The sequence below is a fragment of the Phyllobates terribilis genome, unplaced genomic scaffold (assembly GCF_046119375.1).
Source record: "Phyllobates terribilis strain yellow unplaced genomic scaffold, ASM4611937v1 Scaffold_2__4_contigs__length_985480577, whole genome shotgun sequence".
Taxonomy (NCBI): Eukaryota; Metazoa; Chordata; class Amphibia; order Anura; family Dendrobatidae; genus Phyllobates; species Phyllobates terribilis.
The window spans coordinates 448,327,036-448,346,746 of NW_027362762.1; the positions used below are offsets into that span (position 1 = coordinate 448,327,036).

At 46.4% G+C, this 19,711-nt stretch overlaps 1 protein-coding gene across 1 annotated transcript in view; it reads left to right on the forward strand.

Annotated features, from left to right (window-relative positions):
* Positions 1-19,711, forward strand: part of TBX4 (T-box transcription factor 4) — a 326,480-nt gene that overhangs the window by 288,205 nt on the left and 18,564 nt on the right. The window contains exon 6 of the mRNA XM_073670565.1: positions 1,317-1,469. Within this exon, the coding sequence (XP_073526666.1) occupies positions 1,317-1,469 (153 nt within the window). The remainder of the gene's footprint in view (positions 1-1,316; positions 1,470-19,711) is intronic.

The window sequence follows — 19,711 nt, forward strand, 5'->3', positions numbered from 1 at the left end:
CGGGGTTCTTCTCAGGACTAGATTACTGAGGTGCAGGGATCCTCAGGAGGTAGGGGTTACGCTGGCGGCCTGGACCTCTGTACCTTTAACAGTACCTCCAGGTTGAGGGATTAGTCAGGGCCCCAGCTTAGGGTCAGCTTAGGCCCCCTACCTCCAGTATTCTGTGACAGTGTGACACCAACCCCACAGGCATAAGACCATCAGGCCCATCAAACTGGCGTGATAAATACGTAGGGGGAAGTCCACCCCAACTCTCTTTTACCCATTTATTAACATAAAAATAAGAATAAAAAATCAACATTATACTCACCTGTCCACTGATAATCCATATGTCCCACGACGATCCCCAACTGTGCTACATCTGGTTGCATTGCTGAGCAGTGACATCAGTAATGTTACCGCTCAGCAAGACAGCCTGATCACACTGAGTGTGACCAGCGGTAACCTTAATGATGTAATCGCCGGTCACACGCAGCCGTGTTTTCATGCTCAGCTCATTGTCTCCTGGATGAGCAGTCCCATAACTTATGTCACCACTCTGCATTGCATCCAGATATAGCAGAGTTGGAGCACGTTGTGGGAGATATAGATTATCGGTGGACAGGTAAGGAATACTGTGATTTTTTTTATTTTTTCATTAATAAATGGTTATAAGAGGTTCTCGGCGTGTTTATTTCAATTAAAGGATTGTTGATAGATAATGACTCTAAATAAACAAAATGAGACATAATAAAAAAAACTGACTTAAATATTTTATTTGCATAGATACTGACTTTTCCTGATTTATATTTAAAACATCTTATTGTTATTTTGTGTTGTACAGATAGCATGCAGTACCTTTGTAAGGGCGAATTCAGACGTCTGAATAAGTCGAACTGAGATTGGACCGAAATGCACGGACTGGCTGGTGGGTCTCCTAACCTGAGCGTGACAGCCTCATAGAAATATATGAAGCTGTCACTCTCGGGTTGGGAGTCTCATCGGCCAGTCCGTCCATTGCGGTCCGATCTCAGTCTGAATGCGCCCTAACACGGATAGACAGGCAACATGGGGGATTTAAAAAAAATAGTATTGCAAAGTGAATGCTATCATATATTCATTTTTTTTGACAATTTATTCTAAATTCTGAAGTTATGTACTTTTTTGTTCATGATGTTTTCAGTACATTCAATATATATATATATATATATATATATATATATATACTGTATATAGTTTTATTTTGCTGCAATTTCATATAAGTTAGATGATTATTGGCAAAATATGTTTACCTAATTTTCAAATATATAAATAAATGTATGTTTTTTTTATTTCAGATTATATTGAATTCAATGCATAAATACCAGCCAAGGTTACATATAGTCAAAGCAGATGAAAACAATGCATTTGGATCAAAGAACACAGCTTTCTGCACACATGTGTTTTCAGAGACGGCCTTTATATCAGTGACCTCTTATCAGAATCACAAGGTGAGTGAAATTATTTTACCTTTTTTAATGCTTATTTCTTTTTTTAGAGATCTAGTGGGATGCCATGACTGTGAATGACCGTACATTAGATATTATAATTTAGGCAGCTCTTTTCTGAATGTGTGGTTAATGATTGCTTTTGTGAAGATTGTGTTCTGCACTACAGTGTCTTTAAATAAATAAAATATTAAATTGCTTATCAGTCTTTCCTTGCTTTGACCTGATTAGAGGTAATAAATATCAGTCACAACAGAAGACACAAACAGTTGATACATGCCCGATAGAGAATGTCTGGTGTTTGTTATGAAAAGCTTCACAATTATGCCAATGCTACCGAACAGCAACCAAGAAAACCCAACGCATCAAACCAACTTTTCTCATAAAACTCTCCTTTTAGTAAGTGTTTGTCATGATATTTTATGTCGAAAACATTTGGCTACAAAATTTGGCAGGACTGGTCTAAATTGACCTTTGTAGCCATATAAGACTAGTTTATGGGCAGCTAATCATGAGAAATTCACTTACACAAAAATAGGTTGATAATACATACAAAATATGTAAGAATAAAAGGTATATAGGAGCTGTTATGTGTGTAGGTGTGAGGAGGTGGACAAGCTGCCACGTTACATAGGTTTATAAAAAATTTGTATATGTTTTGTAGATGTTCCCTCATGGTGGCAGCTTTTGTGTGTATTGTTTAATTTTATTTTAAACTGCTTTGAAATAATGTTTATTTTTTGGATTCAGAAATAACAACTTGCACTATGAAACCATTCAAAAATTGTCCCTTATGGGAGATTGCCTAATGATTCTGCAACCCATAAAGCCTCATATGTCATTCAAACGTAGCAGCAAATCTAATAATGATGAGAAAATCTTGGCCATAAATCTTAGGTGAAAAGTAATTACAGCACATGTATTTATTGAGAAGTTATGAAGATGGTGGCCATAAAACTTCAGGTTTACAGCTGTGTCAAATCCGAGCACATATTTAGGAAAGTGAGTTGGTGCCTAGTGTTTATGGAATCAAATGATATACCATCCAGAAGAACAGAGCAGATGCTGCACTACTCCCCATACAAAACATAAATCTATTAACATCTCTTTAGCTGTGCCACGTTCCACTGCCTAATCTGACACCATTTTTCAATTTAAACACATACCAGTAATGATTTGTGACCCACATAATCTCAGTGACATCTGTTGTATATAACAGCAAATATTGCATCAGTTGTCTATGGGTTCATTTAAAGAGTATTTCAATAATGCCACTGAGAATGAGTTTTACTCTGAAACTTACTGCAAATGCAGCCACATATATGTTCCAGTTAGTGAATTTTCTTTGAGTGACCACAAGAGATAAGTAAATACATACTTTTCTTTATTGATTTATTCTTTTTATTACAGTAGAAATCAGCAATTGCATCAAATTTGCATCAAATTTTGGGGATTTTACCGGACCTGGAGAATTCAAATAATTTGTGAGTCCGTTATCCCCAAAATACATTTTAAATGAGCTATACAGTGTTGTAGGGTAATTAGCCCCTATGTAAACCACACTAGCATCGTACCTGTTACTGGTACAGTGCCTGAGAAAATAACTTTTAATTCATATGCAAATGAGGGGGCTTTGATGGACTTTTTTGGGGTTACATTCATTTTATACATGTTTATGCATTTTAATTGGCATTTTGGGGGTGACTGTCACCCTTTAAGTAAGCTTAAAAATCTTTTCACAGCTCATGAATCGTGATTGATAGCCTGTTTAGGGTAGACCCATAATCAGTTTCTGGATATCCTAAATACACCTTAAAGAGTAACTAAACTATTGGGAAATGTTTAGACATTTTAGGGCTATTAATTCTGACCTTAACCAATCATTCAAAAGACTTCTTATAAAAGCGCAGTTCAGGAGACAGGAGAGTACACACAGCGCAGAGTAGATGCAGTAAAAAGTCATAGTCTTTTGTTTTCTGAGTTATGCCCTTTTAAGAGGTCTTCAGGGCGCAGGAACCATTCACAATGTCCAGACACAAGGGCTTGTGCCATTGGCTGCTGAAATCACATGTCCCGCTCTATATAAAGAGCGGACATGTTGTTTTAGCGCCATTTTGTCAGTATAACCGCTCAGCTTGGATTCTCCTGACGCTGCTCCTGGATACTGAGAGATTTTAGCTAGTTAGCTAGGTGGTTGATTCTAAGTCAGATAGTTTAGATAGCTAGTGTCCTGTGTGGCTGTGAAATCGACCTTCCAGCAGATTTTTTTTTCGGTGAAATTCAGCTGTATGAAGAGCTCAAGCAGAGTATAAAAATATTTTTTTTCTGTGACTAACGTGATGCAGCATGCCATAGCCCACCTTTTCATTTTGTGGCAGTGAAATTCAGCTGTATGCAGAGCTCATGCAGAGTAAAAAAATATATTTTTTTCTGTGACTAACGTAAAGCAGCATGCCATAGCCCACCTTGTCATTTTGTAGTGGTGAAATTCAGCTATATGCTGTCAGGCACAGTGTAGGTGAAACTAAGTGCAACACGAAGGGCTGAGGGGAAGGGAGTCCAGACACTAGGGAAAGGGGGAGTGGAGACCCCTAGGCTGATCTAATATCACCCTGTCTCCCCTACCGTCCCTATATTGGTTCCTCACCAATTGCCGAACAGGAAACCCAAGCCCTGTATATCCCTAGAGCTAGGCCCTGGATAGGGCCAATTAAAGAGGAGGCATTGCAGGCAGAGTAAGGAACTATACAGGGTGATGCTACACAGTCCAGCCTCATCTCATCTCAATGCAGATTGGGTGATAATGAGGAGGAGGAGGATGAGGAGGAGAATATGGATCCTCTTGGTGAGGACAGGGAAGTCTTGGCTGTCCTGGAAGTCTTGATACCTCTCTTTCAGTCTGTGGGAAAGCTGTATGAGTTTTGCTTAATGATGACCTTCAGTGGCCTAAACCGTGGCTTTGCTTATGCACGTTATTTCTCAAAATGCATTGCAGATCAGGTCTTTGCCCAACTCTGTAGTCATAGAATTCAAGGCATAAAGATCTTTGTGTGTCGAAGCACCGAGAAGTGTGAGCTGATGTTGGACAGGCTGCCATTGCTTATGGAACTAGCTGCATTAGAGGACTTCCTGTGAGAATGACAGCTGGAGTAGATATGGTTTCCCAATATGCCAGGCCTCTCACCGACCTAAAGAATATGGTTGTGGTGAAATACAACTCTCACCGAGAAGCAGCCCTGGTTAAGAAAGTCTGTGTGAAGGTTCCTGGACACTCTATGGCTGCTTTTCTACTGTGGACTGGCTCCAGCAATCTATAAGACTTAAGATGTAATCTAGCACCTTGGCAAAGGAAAATTCTGTTCTCCTTCTGATATCTAACAAACAGGTCATGCTGGAGAAACTTGCACCTACTGCCACTCAGTGTCTTCAGCTCCTTTGTGAGAAACTAATATTTGGGCAGCCTGTCTACCAAATAAAATTACTGAGATGGAAATTGTGGATGGCTTCGCTTCTGGTACTGGGTGCTAATTAGTGTTGAGCGAATTTGTTCGGCATTTCAAATTCGTGTTCGGGGTTCTGGCTTGTTTCGCGCACGAAAATTGGCTCCGCCCATGAACATCCCTGATTTGCCACGCTGTCACGCAGATAACATCTAGTTTTGCTGCCCCTGCTGATGTTGGCATGGCAGATGTTGCAAATGTTCTTTTTATGGTTAACTGGACAGTCTTTAAAATAGAGCCAGACTCAGGAAGACCTAGCAGTTGCACTGGCAACTTGCCTGGTATTGATGCTTTGGGGAACAGTTGCCCGCCTTGTGTCTGCAACACCCCACTGATTCTTCCTGCCTGTTGTGGTGCTATGCCCCCCCCCTCTGCGCTGTTGTCCTCGCTATGTATGTCACCTTACCAGGTTGGGTCAGTGACTTCATCATCCCCCAGCTTGTCTTATACTTCTGCACCCTGGTCCTCTTCCTGACTTTCTGTCTATTGTGTCATCATCCACCTTTTGCAACAGTAATTGCACTTTCCCACTGTCACTTTCGTGTGACTATGGCTGCTGAAATATTTGGGAATTGCTACATGCGATCTCCTGTTGCCCCGGTTGAAGTGGTCCATAGAGAGGCCATAATCTATAAATGGAAAGATGAACAAAACAGCTCTTCGGAGTGTCCATCTTTGGGATCTCTGAGAATCATGCATGGTGGGAGGAAGGAGGATCAGGGTGAGGAATATGCTGAGAATCTCCTGTATCCGCACATTCCTCAAACAAGAATCTGCAAAAACAATTGTGCTCAACCTCATCATCTCCTGCTTCGACTACTGCAACCTCCTGCTCTAATCCTTCCCAAACTCCGCTGCCAGACTAATCCACCTGTCCCCCACTATTCCCTGGCCTCTCCTCTTTGTCAATCCCTTCACTGGCTTCCCATTGCCCAGAGACTCCAGTTCAAAACCCTAACCTTGGCATGTAATGCCATCCACAACCTGTCTCCTCCATACATTTGTGACCTAGTCTTACCTGCATGCAACCTCCAATCCTCACAAGATCTCCTTCTCCCACTCCCTCTCCTCTTTCCACAATCATACAAGATTTCTCCTGTGCATGCCCCCTACTCTGGAACTCTCTACCCCAACATATCAGGCTCTCGCCTACCGTGGAAACCTTCAAAAGGAACCTGAAAACGTACCTCTTCTGCCAAGCCAACAACCTTTAGCAACCACTGCTCCACCATACCGCTGCACGACCAGCTCTACCCTCACCTACTGTATCTTCACCCATCCCTTGTACAACCCCTGGCAAAAATTATGGAATCACCGGGCTCGGAGGATGTTCATTCAGTTGTTTAATGTTGTTGAAAAAAAGCAGATCACAGACATGGCACAAAACTAAAGTCATTTCAAATGGCAACTTTAGGGCTTTAAGAAATACTAAAAGAAATCAAGATTAAAAATGTGGTACTCGGTAAGGGTAATTTTTTTCAGACCAAGCAAAGGGAAAAAAATATGGAATCACCCTGTAAATTTTCATTTCCAAAACTAACACCTGGATCTGCTCGTTAGTCTGCATCTAAAAAGGAGTGATCACACCTTGGAGTGCTGTTGCACCAAGTGGACTGACATGAATCATGGCTCCAACACGAGAGATGTCAATTGAAACAAAGGAGAGGATTATCAAACTCTTAAAAGAAGGTAAATCATCATGCAATGTTGCAAAAGATGTTGGTTGTTCACAGTCAGCTGTGTCTAAAATCTGGACCAAATGCAAACAACATGGGAAGGATGTTAAAGGCAAACATACTGGTAGACCAAGGAAGACATCAAAGCGTCAAGACTGGAAACTTAAACCAATATGTCTCCAAAACAGTAAATGCACAACAAAACAAATGAGGAACGAATGGGGGGAAACTGGAGTCAATGTCTGTGACCGAACTGTAAGAAATTGCCTAAAGGAAATGGGATTTACATACAGAAAAGCAAACATAAGCCATCATTAACACCTAAACAGAAAAAAACAAGGTTACCATGGGCTAAGGAAAAGCAATCGTGGACTGTGGATGACTGGATGAAAGTCATATTCAGTGATGAATCGCGAATCTGCATTGGGCAAGATGATGATTCTGGAACTTTTGTTTGGTGCCGTTCCAATGAGATTTATAAAGATGACTGCATGAAGAGAACATGCAAATTTCCACAGTCATTGATGATATGGGGCTGCATGTCAGGTAAAGGCACTGGGGAGATGGCTGTCATTACATCTTCAATAAATGCCCAAGTTTACATTGATATTTTGGACAGTTTTCTTATCCCATCAATTGAAAGGATGTTTGGGGATGATGACATCATTTTTCAAGATGATAATGCATCCTGCCATAGAGCAAAAACTGTGAAAACATTTCTTGAAAGAAGACACATAAGGTCAATGTCATGGCCTGCAAATAGTCTGGATCCCAATCCAATTGAAAATCTTTGGTGGAAGTTGAAGAAAATGGTCCATGACAAGGCTCCAACCTGCAAAGCTGATCTGGCAACAGCAATCAGAGAAAGTTGGAGCCAGATTGATGAAGAGTACTGTTTGTCACTCATTAAGTCCATACCTCAAAGACTGCAAGCTGTTATTAAAGCCAGAGGTGGTGCAACAAAATACTAGTTGTAATGCACACGCCCGGGCTGAGTGGCATGTGCGTGTATATGTAGTGATTCCACTGGACCGTGCCGGAGAGTGAATGCCTGGAGGGGCGTTACTAAGTATCCACCCGATCCGACCAGGGTCGCACGACGGCATACGACGCCAGTGCACCAAGGAGGAACCGAGCAGAGGGACCAGGTGCTACTCCAGGACAAACCCTGGACACGGCTGTTGACCCACACAGGGGAATACAGGAACAGGCAGGTTAGGCTGGCACACAGACTGCTGGGTATAGGCAGACACGGCTGGTATGCAGACTGGCGGATGCTGGTAAGCACGACTGGTATGCAGGCAGGGAGGTACTGGCAGGTACAACAGGTTGGAGCACCGAGTGGATAGGACCCAGTACAGACTGGGACTCAGGAACAGAACCGCAGATGTGGTGGACAAACACAGCAGAGTGAGGCCGCCCAGAGCGGCGAGCAAGAGCAGAACAAGACGAGACCGCCTGGAGCGGTGAGCGAGAGAAGAGCAGGACAAGGCCGCCTAGAGCGGTGAGCAAGAGAGGAGCAGGACGAGACTGCCGAAGCAGCGAGCAAAGGGTCAGAGCAGAGCGAGACTGCCGAAGCAGCGAGCAAAGGGTCAGAGCAGAGCGAGACTGCCGGAGCAGCAAGCAAAGGGTCAAAGCAGAGCGAGACTGCCGGAGCAGCGAGCAAAGGGTCAGAGCAGAGCGAGACTGCCGGAGCAGCGAGCAAAGGGTCAGAGCAGAGCGAGACTGCCGGAGCAGCGAGCAAAGGGTCAGAGCAGAGCGAGACTGCCGGAGCAGCGAGCAAAGGGTCAGAGCAGAGCGAGACTGCCGGAGCAGCGAGCAAAGGGTCAGAGCAGAGCGAGACTGCCGGAGCAGCGAGCAAAGGGTCAGAGCAGAGCGAGACTGCCGGAGCAGCGAGCAAAGGGTCAGAGCAGAGCGAGATTGCCGGAGCAGCGAGCAAAGGGTCAGAGCAGAGCGAGACTGCCGGAGCAGCGAGCAAAGGGTCAGAGCAGAGCGGAAACCGCAGGAGCGGTGAGCAAGGCAGAGCAGAGCGGAAACCGCAGGAGCGGTGAGCAAGGCAGAGCAGAGCGGAAACCGCAGGAGCGGTGAGCAAGGCAGAGCAGAGCAGAAACCGCTGGAGCGGTGAGCAAGGCAGAGCAGAGGGGACAGGGCTCTGTTCACACGGAACAGACTGGAAGGGAAAGGCAGAACCAGGTACACACGAGATACTTGCAATGAAGTAGCGAGTGGACTCTAAACTCACAAACGGGAGTACAGGGACAACGAGTAGGAGTTAGGTACTGGATCAGATTCTGCAGGAAAAGGGAAGGTACAGATATAGAGAAAAACAGGTAACAGGCTAGGAGAGTATTCAGACAAGAACAGACACAGCAGCAAGATACAGGAGAGGGTCTAGGTATGCGGCCCCTAAAAGGCGGAATGAACAGGCTAGGAGCGTGTTCAGACAGGAACAAGCAAGATACAGAAACGGGTCTAGGTATGCGGCCCCTAGAAGGCGGAAAGAACAGGCTAGGAGCGTGTTCACTCTGGCCTGGAAATACAGCCTCCAGGATAGGCAGAAGACAACAGGCTAGAAGATAGTTCAGACAGAACACAGTTCAGACACGGGAACTGATACCGCAAGGCAGGAAGCATAGACAGGACCTGGCACATCAGTGACTAGAAGCCAACTGACAGAACACAATGCTCAAGCTAGGATTCCAGGAAAGAGCTGGGTTAAATACCAGGTGACAGACAGCAATAGGCTGAGGACGCATCAGGGGTGTGTCTGCAGCAGCTACAAGAAACAGGAAGTGATCGGGCGCCGCCCTTAAGCAGCAAAAACAGAGGCAAGCAGACAGCATGGAGGGAAGCCAGGCTAGCAGACTGGACTGGAGATCAAGTGCGCGCTCTTGCACAGTGGGAGATGGACCACTATGCAAGGACGCCGCCAGGTATGTTACACTAGTGATGTATTGGACTGTTCTTTTGCGTGTTTGTTTTTTATGATTCCATAATTTTTTCCTCAGAATTGAGTGATTCCATAATTTTTTCCCTCTGCTTGGTCTGAAAAAAAATTACCCTTACTGAGTACCACATTTTTTAATCTTGATTTCTTTAGCGTTTCTTAAAGCCCTAAAGTTGCCATTTGAAATGACTTTAGTTTTGTGCCATGTCTGTGATCTGCTTTTTTTCAACAACATTAAACAACTGAATGAACATCCTCCGAGCCTGGTGATTCCATAATTTTTGCCAGGGGTTGTAATAATAATGTGGTCCAGACTCATGGCTACTGAGACTGGACTGTGTGGAAGACATGGTGGTCGTGGTGGTTGCAAACTGACTAGAAGCATTATCTATTTATCTGCTATCCAACCAACCAACAACATTTTCACACTGGTCTAGCTTCAAGAGTGGTATTCCGTTGCCCCCTAGAAAGTGGAACAGGAAGCTAGGTCGTCATAATGTGGGTGTATGTTGTGCTCCCTCAGCAGGCACAGTTTCATCTTGCCCACGGCCTTGGCCTCTACGTGCACCATCACCATTACGTTCACTTCCCCATCCCTTTCTCATTTTAAATGCAGTTTAATATTTGTCACGTTTCCAAAAATGTCTGTATTATTACTGAAGTAATATAGGATCATGTCTGATGACCACGGTTTTAGGCAGTGACCTGGGATGCAGAGATGATTCCAGGGGTCTTCTCCATGCTGTTCCCATGTCATTTCAACACTGAATGGATATGTCTGATCATGTCTCACACACCACATGATCAGATAAGGTAGTAAAATTTTAAAATCACATTTACTGTGAATGTATTTTTCACCATTGAAAGCAATGCAAAAGTGCAAAAAACGCATAAAAAATGCTACGCGTGAACATAAGCCAAGATGTGGAGACACCTTTTCCACCTGTCATCCGCATCCCCCTGGACCCCATATACAATTGTGATAAGCATCTTGTGAACCTGGGTTTGGTTTAAACATTTTTATGTGCTGCATTTGGAATATATAGCCTTATTCTATCCAGTATATCTCTGAAACGATAGCACACTATGTATATGGACTCTACCTTTTTAGCTTGGGTATGATATGCCCTTGCAGGTGGGACTGCGTTTTTCTTCCAGCACAATGCACTTTCTTGTCATGCATTATATTTATATTATGGATATATTAATGTAAGTTATTTACAGATTGACTAAAAAAAACTTTAACTTTTTATGCCATTTTGTACTCATGTTTTTTCTGTTCTAAATGCTATATGAGTAGGCTATTCTGGCTGACCCTGGATTTACCGGGGTCTCAGCCATTGTTTCTTTAAGGTATGTTGGTTGCTGTTTGTACAAGGTGTGGAGGAGCATTTTTGTTTTTGGTTATTTATTTTGCCTTATATACAGTACAAGTCATTACCCTAGAAAGAATGTTCCTTAACATTTTTTTCAGGAAAATCCATTTTGGCTTAGTTTTTGTATGTTTTATTGTGAGTCCGTAAAAGTGGCCTAATACTCTGACAACATTGTTCACAGCAGTGATCTGGGAGTCAGATATGCTTTCAGGGATTTTCCCCATGCTGTTCCCATATCATTTGAGCACTGTTCCCATCAATTTGGCCAATTTTTAGACCCCCTCCAGACCTCCTGGGGGGTGGGGGGGCACGCTGGAAAAATGCTCGAGTTTCCCTTTTACTTACATTGGGCTCGTTGCTCGGGTCGAGCACCCGAGTATTACGGTTTGCTCGACCCGAGCAACAAGCACCTGAGCAAGCTGTTGGACTGTGAGAGAGGTGCAGACAGAGATGTTACAGTGGATTGAGAAAGATGGGGTGTGCTCGGTGTCTGAGATCTGTCAAAAACAGCAGTCATGTCCACTTTCGTAACAGCTGATGGGCTCTCACTCCCCCCGACCTTAGCGGGTAAACAAGTGGAGGTTCTGCGGCCGGAGACCTGTGTGAGAACACTTTCCACATTGATGGAGAAGGAAGAAGCAGAAAATGCGGTTGATGGGGCTGCCAATGGTTGGCGAGGCCCGCTAGTCTGCATTTTAGCACAGTGAGATTCCCAGATTAACGCATGTTGATCACGCATGTGCCAGTTCATGCATGTAGTAGTCAAATTATTGCATTTTTTTTACTCTACTCTGTTGTTTTTAACAACGTTGGCAGATAACATAAGTTGTGTCATTTTTTGAGGTCTCAAAAAAAAAACAGGCTAGGCAACTGCAGGCCCGCGAATGCTGCTGGCCACAGCCAGAGTTGGGGCTGAGGATGCAGTGCTTGTCGTGGTTGCATAACTCTGTGTCTGTTCAGGAAGCCGCAACGTAACCTCCTCCTCCACCTCCTCTGCTGAGCTATTCAGCTGCATGCCTCTGGGTTCATACCAAGCGGGATCTACAATCTCATCATAATCCTTTCTGTTGTCCCACTCCTTGCCCTGAGAAACACCCTCTTCCTGCCCTAACAGCACTGTACAGTCTGCGTGCGACCCAAGTATCTGAGTCTCATCAAGATCACCTCCACCCCCAGGGGTTAACGTCTGGTGACAAGGGTTTGGATTCTGCTCGGACCCTACTTTGTCTGGCCCCGGATCAGCTGAAAAAAAATTTTGGGCATCGCTGCACATGCTTCCCCCCTCTTGAGTCTGTGAAGCGCTTTGGATCAGACCTCTGATGCCCCGGAATACAATGTGTGAACAGCTCTGCAGACTCAGTTCCCACAGTCAGTTGAGCGGTTGGAGAGTTGTGACGCAGGGGAAAACAAGGGTAATTTGGGTAGCACCTCTGAGGACTATACTGTGTGTGATGTTAAGGTGGAGGAAGAGGAACTTGGCCCTATCTTGGATCTCTTCATACCTAACTGATTGGACATTAAGTGTCCCCCACTCATACACTATCTATTCATCTCGTCCCCTATGTGCTGTTGTCCCCCAAGGTTCAGTCCTAGGACCCCTGCTCTTCTCCATCTACACTTTCGGCCTCGGACAGCTCATAGAGTCTCACAACTTTCAGTATCACCTCTATGCTGACGACACACAGATCTACCTCTCTGGACCTGATATCACCTCTTTACTAATCAGAATCCCACAATGTGTGTCCGCTATTTCATCTTTCTTCTCTGATAGATTTGTAGAACTTAACATGGATAAAACCAAATTCATCATCTTTCCACCATCTCATTCATCCCCCCAATTGACTTATCCATCAAAGTCAATGGCTTCCCACTCTCCCAGTCCCGCAAGCTTGACTCTGATCTGTCCTTCAAACATCAGATCCAAGCCCTTTCCACTTGCTGCCGATTCCAACTCCAAAATATCTCCAGGATCCGCACATTCCTCAACCATGAATCTACAAATAATAATAATCTTTTTATTTATATAGCACCAACATATTCCTCAGCGCTTTACAATTTAGACAATTTACAGACATTATCGGCACTGTCCCCATTGGGGCTCACAAACTACATTTCCTATCAGTATGTCTTTGGAATGTGGGAGGAAATTGGAGAACCCGGAGGAAACCCACGCAACGACGGGGAGAACATACAAACTCCTTGCAGATGGTGTCCTTGGTGGGATTTGAACCCAGGACCCCAGCGCTGCAAGGCTGCAGTGCTAACCACTGAGCTACCGTGCTGCCAAAAAAACCACCAGTGCACGCCCTTATCATCTGCTGCCTTGACTATTGCAAGCTCCTGCTCTGTGGACTCCCTTCTACCACTTTTGCACCCCTCCAATCTATCCTATACTGTGCTGGCTGACTAATCCACCTGTCACCCCGCTATTCCCCGGCTTCTCCCCTCTGTCAATCCCTGCGCTGGCTCCCCATAGTCCAGAGACTCCAGTTGAAAAGCCTAACTTTGGCATACCAAGCCATCCAAAACCTGTGTCCTCCATACATCTGTGACCTAGTCTCCCTGTCCTTACCTGCACACAATCTCACATTCTTCTAAGATCTCCTTCTCTATTTCCCTCTTATCCCACGACAATAAAACTTTCACACTCCTTATGTATGAATTGGTCCAATATTTACAGTCACAACTCCTTCTCCCCCTTCCATATTAATACACTGTGTGCAGAATTATTAGGCAAGTTGTATTTTAGAGGATTATTTGTATTATTAATCAACAACTATGTTCTCAATTCACCCAAAAGACTCATAAATATCCAAGCTTAATATTTTTGGAAGTTGGAGTGTTTTTTTTTTAGATTTGGCTATCTTAGGAGGATAACTGTTTGTGCAGGTAACTATTACTGCGCAGAATTATTAGGCAACTTAATAAAAACCAAATATAATCTCATCTCACTTGTTTATTTTCACCAGGTAAACCAATATCAGTGCACAAAATTTAGAAATAAACATTTCTGACATGCACAAACAAAAACCAAAAAAATTAGTGATCAATATAGCCACCTTTCTTTATGATGACACTCAACAGCCTTCCATCCATAGATTCTGTCAGTTGCTTGATCTGTTTTCGATCAACATTGCGTGCCACCACAGCCTCCCAGACACTGTTCCGAGAGGTGTACTGTTTTCCCTCCCTGTAGATCTCACATTTTATGATGGACCACAGGTTCTCTATGGGGTTCAGATCAGGTGAACAAGGGGGCCATGTCATTATTTTTTCTTCTTTTAGACCTTTACTGGCCAGCCACGCCGTGGAGTAGTTGGATGCATGTGATGGAGCATTGTCCTGCATGAAAATCATGTTTTTCTTGAACGATAGCGACTCTTTCCTGTACCACTGCTTGAAGAAGTTGTCTTCCAGAAACTGGCAGTAGGTCTGGGAGTTGAGCTTCACTCCATCCTCAACCCGAAAAGGTCCCACAAGTTCATCTTTGATGATACCAGCCCATACCAGTACCCCACCTCCACCTTGCTGGCGTCTGAGTCGGAGTGGAGCTCTCTGCCCTTTACTGATCCAGCCTCTGGCCCATCCATCTGGCCCATCAAGAGTCACTCTCATTTCATCAGTCCATAAAACCTTTGAAAAATCAGTCTTAAGGTATTTCTTGGCCCATTCTTGACGTTTTATCTTATGCTTCTTGTTCAAAGGGGGTCATTTTTCAGCCTTCCTTACCTTGGCCATGTCCCTGAGCAGGGGTGGATTAAGAGTAGCAAGGGCCCCGGGCAGTTTAGATGGCGTGGGCCCATCTCCCACACACACACACCTGATGTATCACGTGACATGTCACATGATCCCCTGTGATAGTTCACGTGAAATGAATTTGGCACAATATTAATTATAATAATATTTTTTAGGCTGTGTGCCCACTATGCATTTTTTAAGCGTTTCCGCAGTGGCAATTCCGCTTGGTAGAAGGTCTACTATGTTCCCCAATGATAATCCACATGTGCTGTGCACACGCTGCGGAAATTTCCGCTGCGGGTTATCATTGCGGAAAAATCCGCAGCACTACCAATTATTTTGCGGAAGCGGGCCGCTTTCGCCGCCATTGACTTGCATTGGAACACATGGAATCCGCATCACTGCATCTGTACATGCAGAATCCATGCGTTTCAATGTGCGGATGGTACCCGGGTTTGGAGAAGAGGAGACTCTCCTCCGGACCCGGGTACCATAGAACCTGTAAAAAAAGAATAAAATAAAAAATACACTGTGTTCCAAATTATTATGCAAATAATATTTTCTCAGATTTTCCCAAATTACCTATATGAATTGCAGTCATTGTAATTTTCCAGTCAAATAACTATTAGAGTACAATTGAAAGGTTTTTGTACAAACTGCCTATGATAACAGTATATTTTTAAAAAAATAAAACACTCAAACTGCACTCAAAATGCTTGTTCCAAATTATTATGCACAGCAGAGTTTTCTACCTTTTCATTTTAATAAATAACAAAAAAATGGTCATTTTTGAAATTATAAGCATTAGCAGGTTATTACAAACTGAAATCAAACAGTTTTCAACTCAAAACTTTATTCTAGGTGATGTTACATTTGCACATAGGACCCCTTGTTCGAAAGGAGCTTCTCAACTCTCTCATTCATTGAATTTGTCAGGTTTTGTATGGTTTCTGCTTCAATTGTTTTGCATGAGGACAGAATACCCTCCCAGAGCTGTTGCTTAGATGTGAACTGCCTCCTGCCATCATAGACACTCCTTTTGATGATGCTCCAGAGGTTCTCAATGGGGTTGAGGTCAGGGGAGCATGGGGGCCACATCATAAGTTTGTCCCCTTTTATGCCCACAGCAGCCAGATTATGGAGTTCATCTTTACCCCTTCAGGGATCCTAAAAGGGCCAACAATCTCTCTCCCCATGATTCCAGCCCAAAACATTACTCCACCTCCTCCTTGTTGGCGCCGTAGCCGTGTTTGCATGGGGTGTCCATCAACCAGCCATCCTCCACTCCATCCATCTGGACCATCGAGATCATTTCATGCATGATAATGCCCCGTCTCATGCTGCACATAACACATCTGCATCTCTGGCTGCTGTGGGCATAAAAGGGGACAAACTTATGGTGTGGCCCCCATGCTCCCCCTGACCTCAACCCCTACATCACCTAGAATAAAGTTTTGAGTTGAAAACTGTTTGATTTCAGTTTGTAATAACCTGCTAATGCTTATAATTTCAAAAATGACCATTTTTTTGTTCTTTATTAAAATCAAAAGGTTGAAAACTCTGCTGTGCATAATAATTTGGAACATGCATTTTGAGTGCAGTTTGAGTGTTTTATTTTTTTAAAAATATACTGTTATCATAGGCAGTTTGTACAAAAACCTTTCATTTGTATTCTAATAGTTATTTGACTGGAAAATTACAATGACTGCAATTCATATAGGTAATTTGGGAAAATCTGAGAAAATATTATTTGCATAATAATTTGGAACACAGTGTAAATATTATACTTACCTTCTGATGGCACCCGGTGTCTTTATCCGATGCGTCCTGGCTTCCCGGCAGCTCGCGATGGTCTGAAAAGGACCTGCCGTGACGTCATTTAGTCATGTGACGGGTCACGCAATCGCTGACGTCGGCAGGCCATCAGAAGGTAATTATATATTTATTTTTTACCATTCTTTTACCGTCACACTATATAAATCCATGCCGGTTGCATGGATTTATATAGTGTGACCAAGTTGTCAAGCACTTTCCAAGTGAAGCTAAAATCGCTTGGAAAGCGCTTGTCAACCCGCATGCGGAAATGCATGTGAAGAACGCTTCACATCAGCAAGTCCCTGGCAGGAAAAACGCATGTACAATCCGCATGTACAATCCGCATGCGTTTTTTCTGCCAGGGAGATGCAGAAATGCTCAAAAATATCCGGAGCATTTCTGCATCGTGGGCACATAGCCTTACATTTATTGTATGACTCAATATTGAGCACATTTAGCCATCTATACACAGCGGGAGGCCGCACGTAGCCATCTATACACAGCGGGAGGCCGCACAGCGCCATCTATACACAGCGGGAGGCCGCACGGCGCCATCTATACACAGCGGGAGGCCGCACGGCGCCATCTATACACAGCGGGAGGCCGCACGGCGCCATCTATACACAGCGGGAGGCCGCACGTAGCCATCTATACACAGCGGGAGGCCGCATGGCGCCATCTATACACAGCTGGAGGCTGCACGGCGCCATCTATACACAGCGGGGGGCCGCACAATACCATCTATACACAGCAGGAGGCCGCACGGTGCCATCTATACACAGCGGGAGGCCGCACGGCGCCATCTATACACTGCGGGAGACCGCACGGCGCCATCTATACACAGTGGGAGGCTGCACGGTACCATCTATACACAGCGGGGGGCCGCACGATGCCATCTATACACAGCGGGAGGCTGCACGTAGCCCTCTATACACAGCGGGAGGCCGCACGGCACCATCTATACACAGCGGGAGGCCGCACGGCGCCATCTATACATAGCAGCAGGCCGCACGTAGCCATCTATACACAGCAGGAGGCCGCACGGCGCCATCTATACACAGCGGGAGGACGCACGGCGCCATCTATACACAGCGGGAGGCCGCACGGCACCATCTATACACAGCGGGAGGCCGCACGGCGCCATCTATACACAGCGGGAGGCCGCTCGGCGCCCCACCCCAGAGACAGCAGGAGGCCGCACGGCGCCATCTATAAAGAGCAGGAGGCCGCACGGCGCCATCTATACACAGCGGGAGGCCGCACAGCGCCATCTATACACAGCGGGAAACCGCACGGTGCCAGCTATACACAGCGGGAGGCCGCACGGCACCATCTATACACAGCAGGAGGCCGCACGATGCCATCTATACACAGCGGGAGGCTGCACGTAGCCATCTATAGACAGCGGAAGGCCGCAAGGCACCATCTATACACAGCGGGAGGGCGCACGGCACCATCTATACACAGCGGGAGGCCGCACGTAGCCATCTATGCACAGAAGGAGGCCACACGGCGCCATCTATACACAGCGGGAGGCCGCACGTAGCCATCTATACACAGCAGGAGGCCGCACAGCGCCATCTAAACACAGCGGGAGGCTGCACGGCGCCATCTTTACACAGCGGGAGGCCGCACGGCACCATCTATACACAGCGGGAGGCCGCACGGCGCCATCTATACACAGCGGGAGGCCGCACGGCGCCCACCCCAGAGACAGCAGGAGGCCGCACGGCGCCATCTATACACAGCGGGAGTCCGCACGGCGCCATCAATACACAGCGGGATACCGCACGGCGCCATCTATACACAGTGGGAGGCTGCACGGCACCATCTATACACAGCGGGGGGCCGCACAATGCCATCTATACACTGCGGGAGGCTGCACGGTGCCATCTATACACAGCGGGAGGCTGCACGGCACCATCTATACACAGCAGGATGCCGCACGATGCCATCTATACACAGCGGAAGACTGCACGTAGCCCTCTATACACAGTGGGAGGCCGCACGGCACCATCTATACACAGTGGGAGACCGCACAGCGCCATCTATACATAGCAGGAGGCCGCACGTAGCCATCTATACACAGCAGGAGGCCGCACGGCGCCATCTATACACAGCGGGAGGCCGCACGGCGCCATCTATACACAGCGGGAGGCCGCACGGCGCCATCTATACACAGCGGGAGGCCGCACGGCGCCCACCCCAGAGACAGCAGGAGGCCGCACGGCGCCATCTATACACAGCGGGAGGCCGCACGGCGCCATCTATACACAGCGGAAGACCTTACGACGCCATCTATACACAGTGGGAGGCTGCACGGCACCATCTATACACAGCGGGGGGCCGCACAATGCCATCTATACACTGTGGGAGGCTGCACGGTGCCATCTATACACAGCGGGAGGCCACACGGCACCATCTATACACAGCAGGAGGCCGCGCGATGCCATCTATACACAGCGGTAGACTGCACGTAGCCCTCTATACACAGCGGGAGACCGCACGGCACCATCTATACACAGCAGGAGGCCGCACGGCGCCATCTATACATAGCAGGAGGCCGCACGTAGCCATCTATACACAGCAGGAGGCCGCATGGCGCCATCTATACACAGCGGGAGGCCGCACGGCGCCATCTATACACAGCGGGAGACCGCACGGCACCATCTATACACAGCGGGAGGCCGCACGGCGCCATCTATACACAGCGGGAGGCCGCTCGGCGCCCCCCCCAGAAACAGCAGGAGGCCGCACGGCGCCATCTGTACACAGCAGGAGGCCGCACGGCGCCATCTATACACAGCGGGAGGCTGCACGGCGCCATCTATACAAGCGGGGGGCCACACGATGCCATCTATACACAGCGGGAGGCTGCACGGTGCCAGCTATACACAGCGGGAGGCCGCACGGCACCATCTATGCACAGCAGGAGGCCGCACGATGCCATCTATACACAGCGGGAGGCTGCACGTAGCCATCTATACACAGCGGGAGGCCGCACAGCACCATCTATACACAGCGGGAGGCCGCACGGAGCCATCTATACACAGCGGGAGGCCGCACGTAGCCATCTATACACAGCAGGAGGCCGCACAGCGCCATCTATACACAGCGGGAGGCCGCATGGCACCATCTATACACAGCGGGAGGCCGCATGGCGCCCCCCCCAGAGACAGCAGGAGGCCGCACG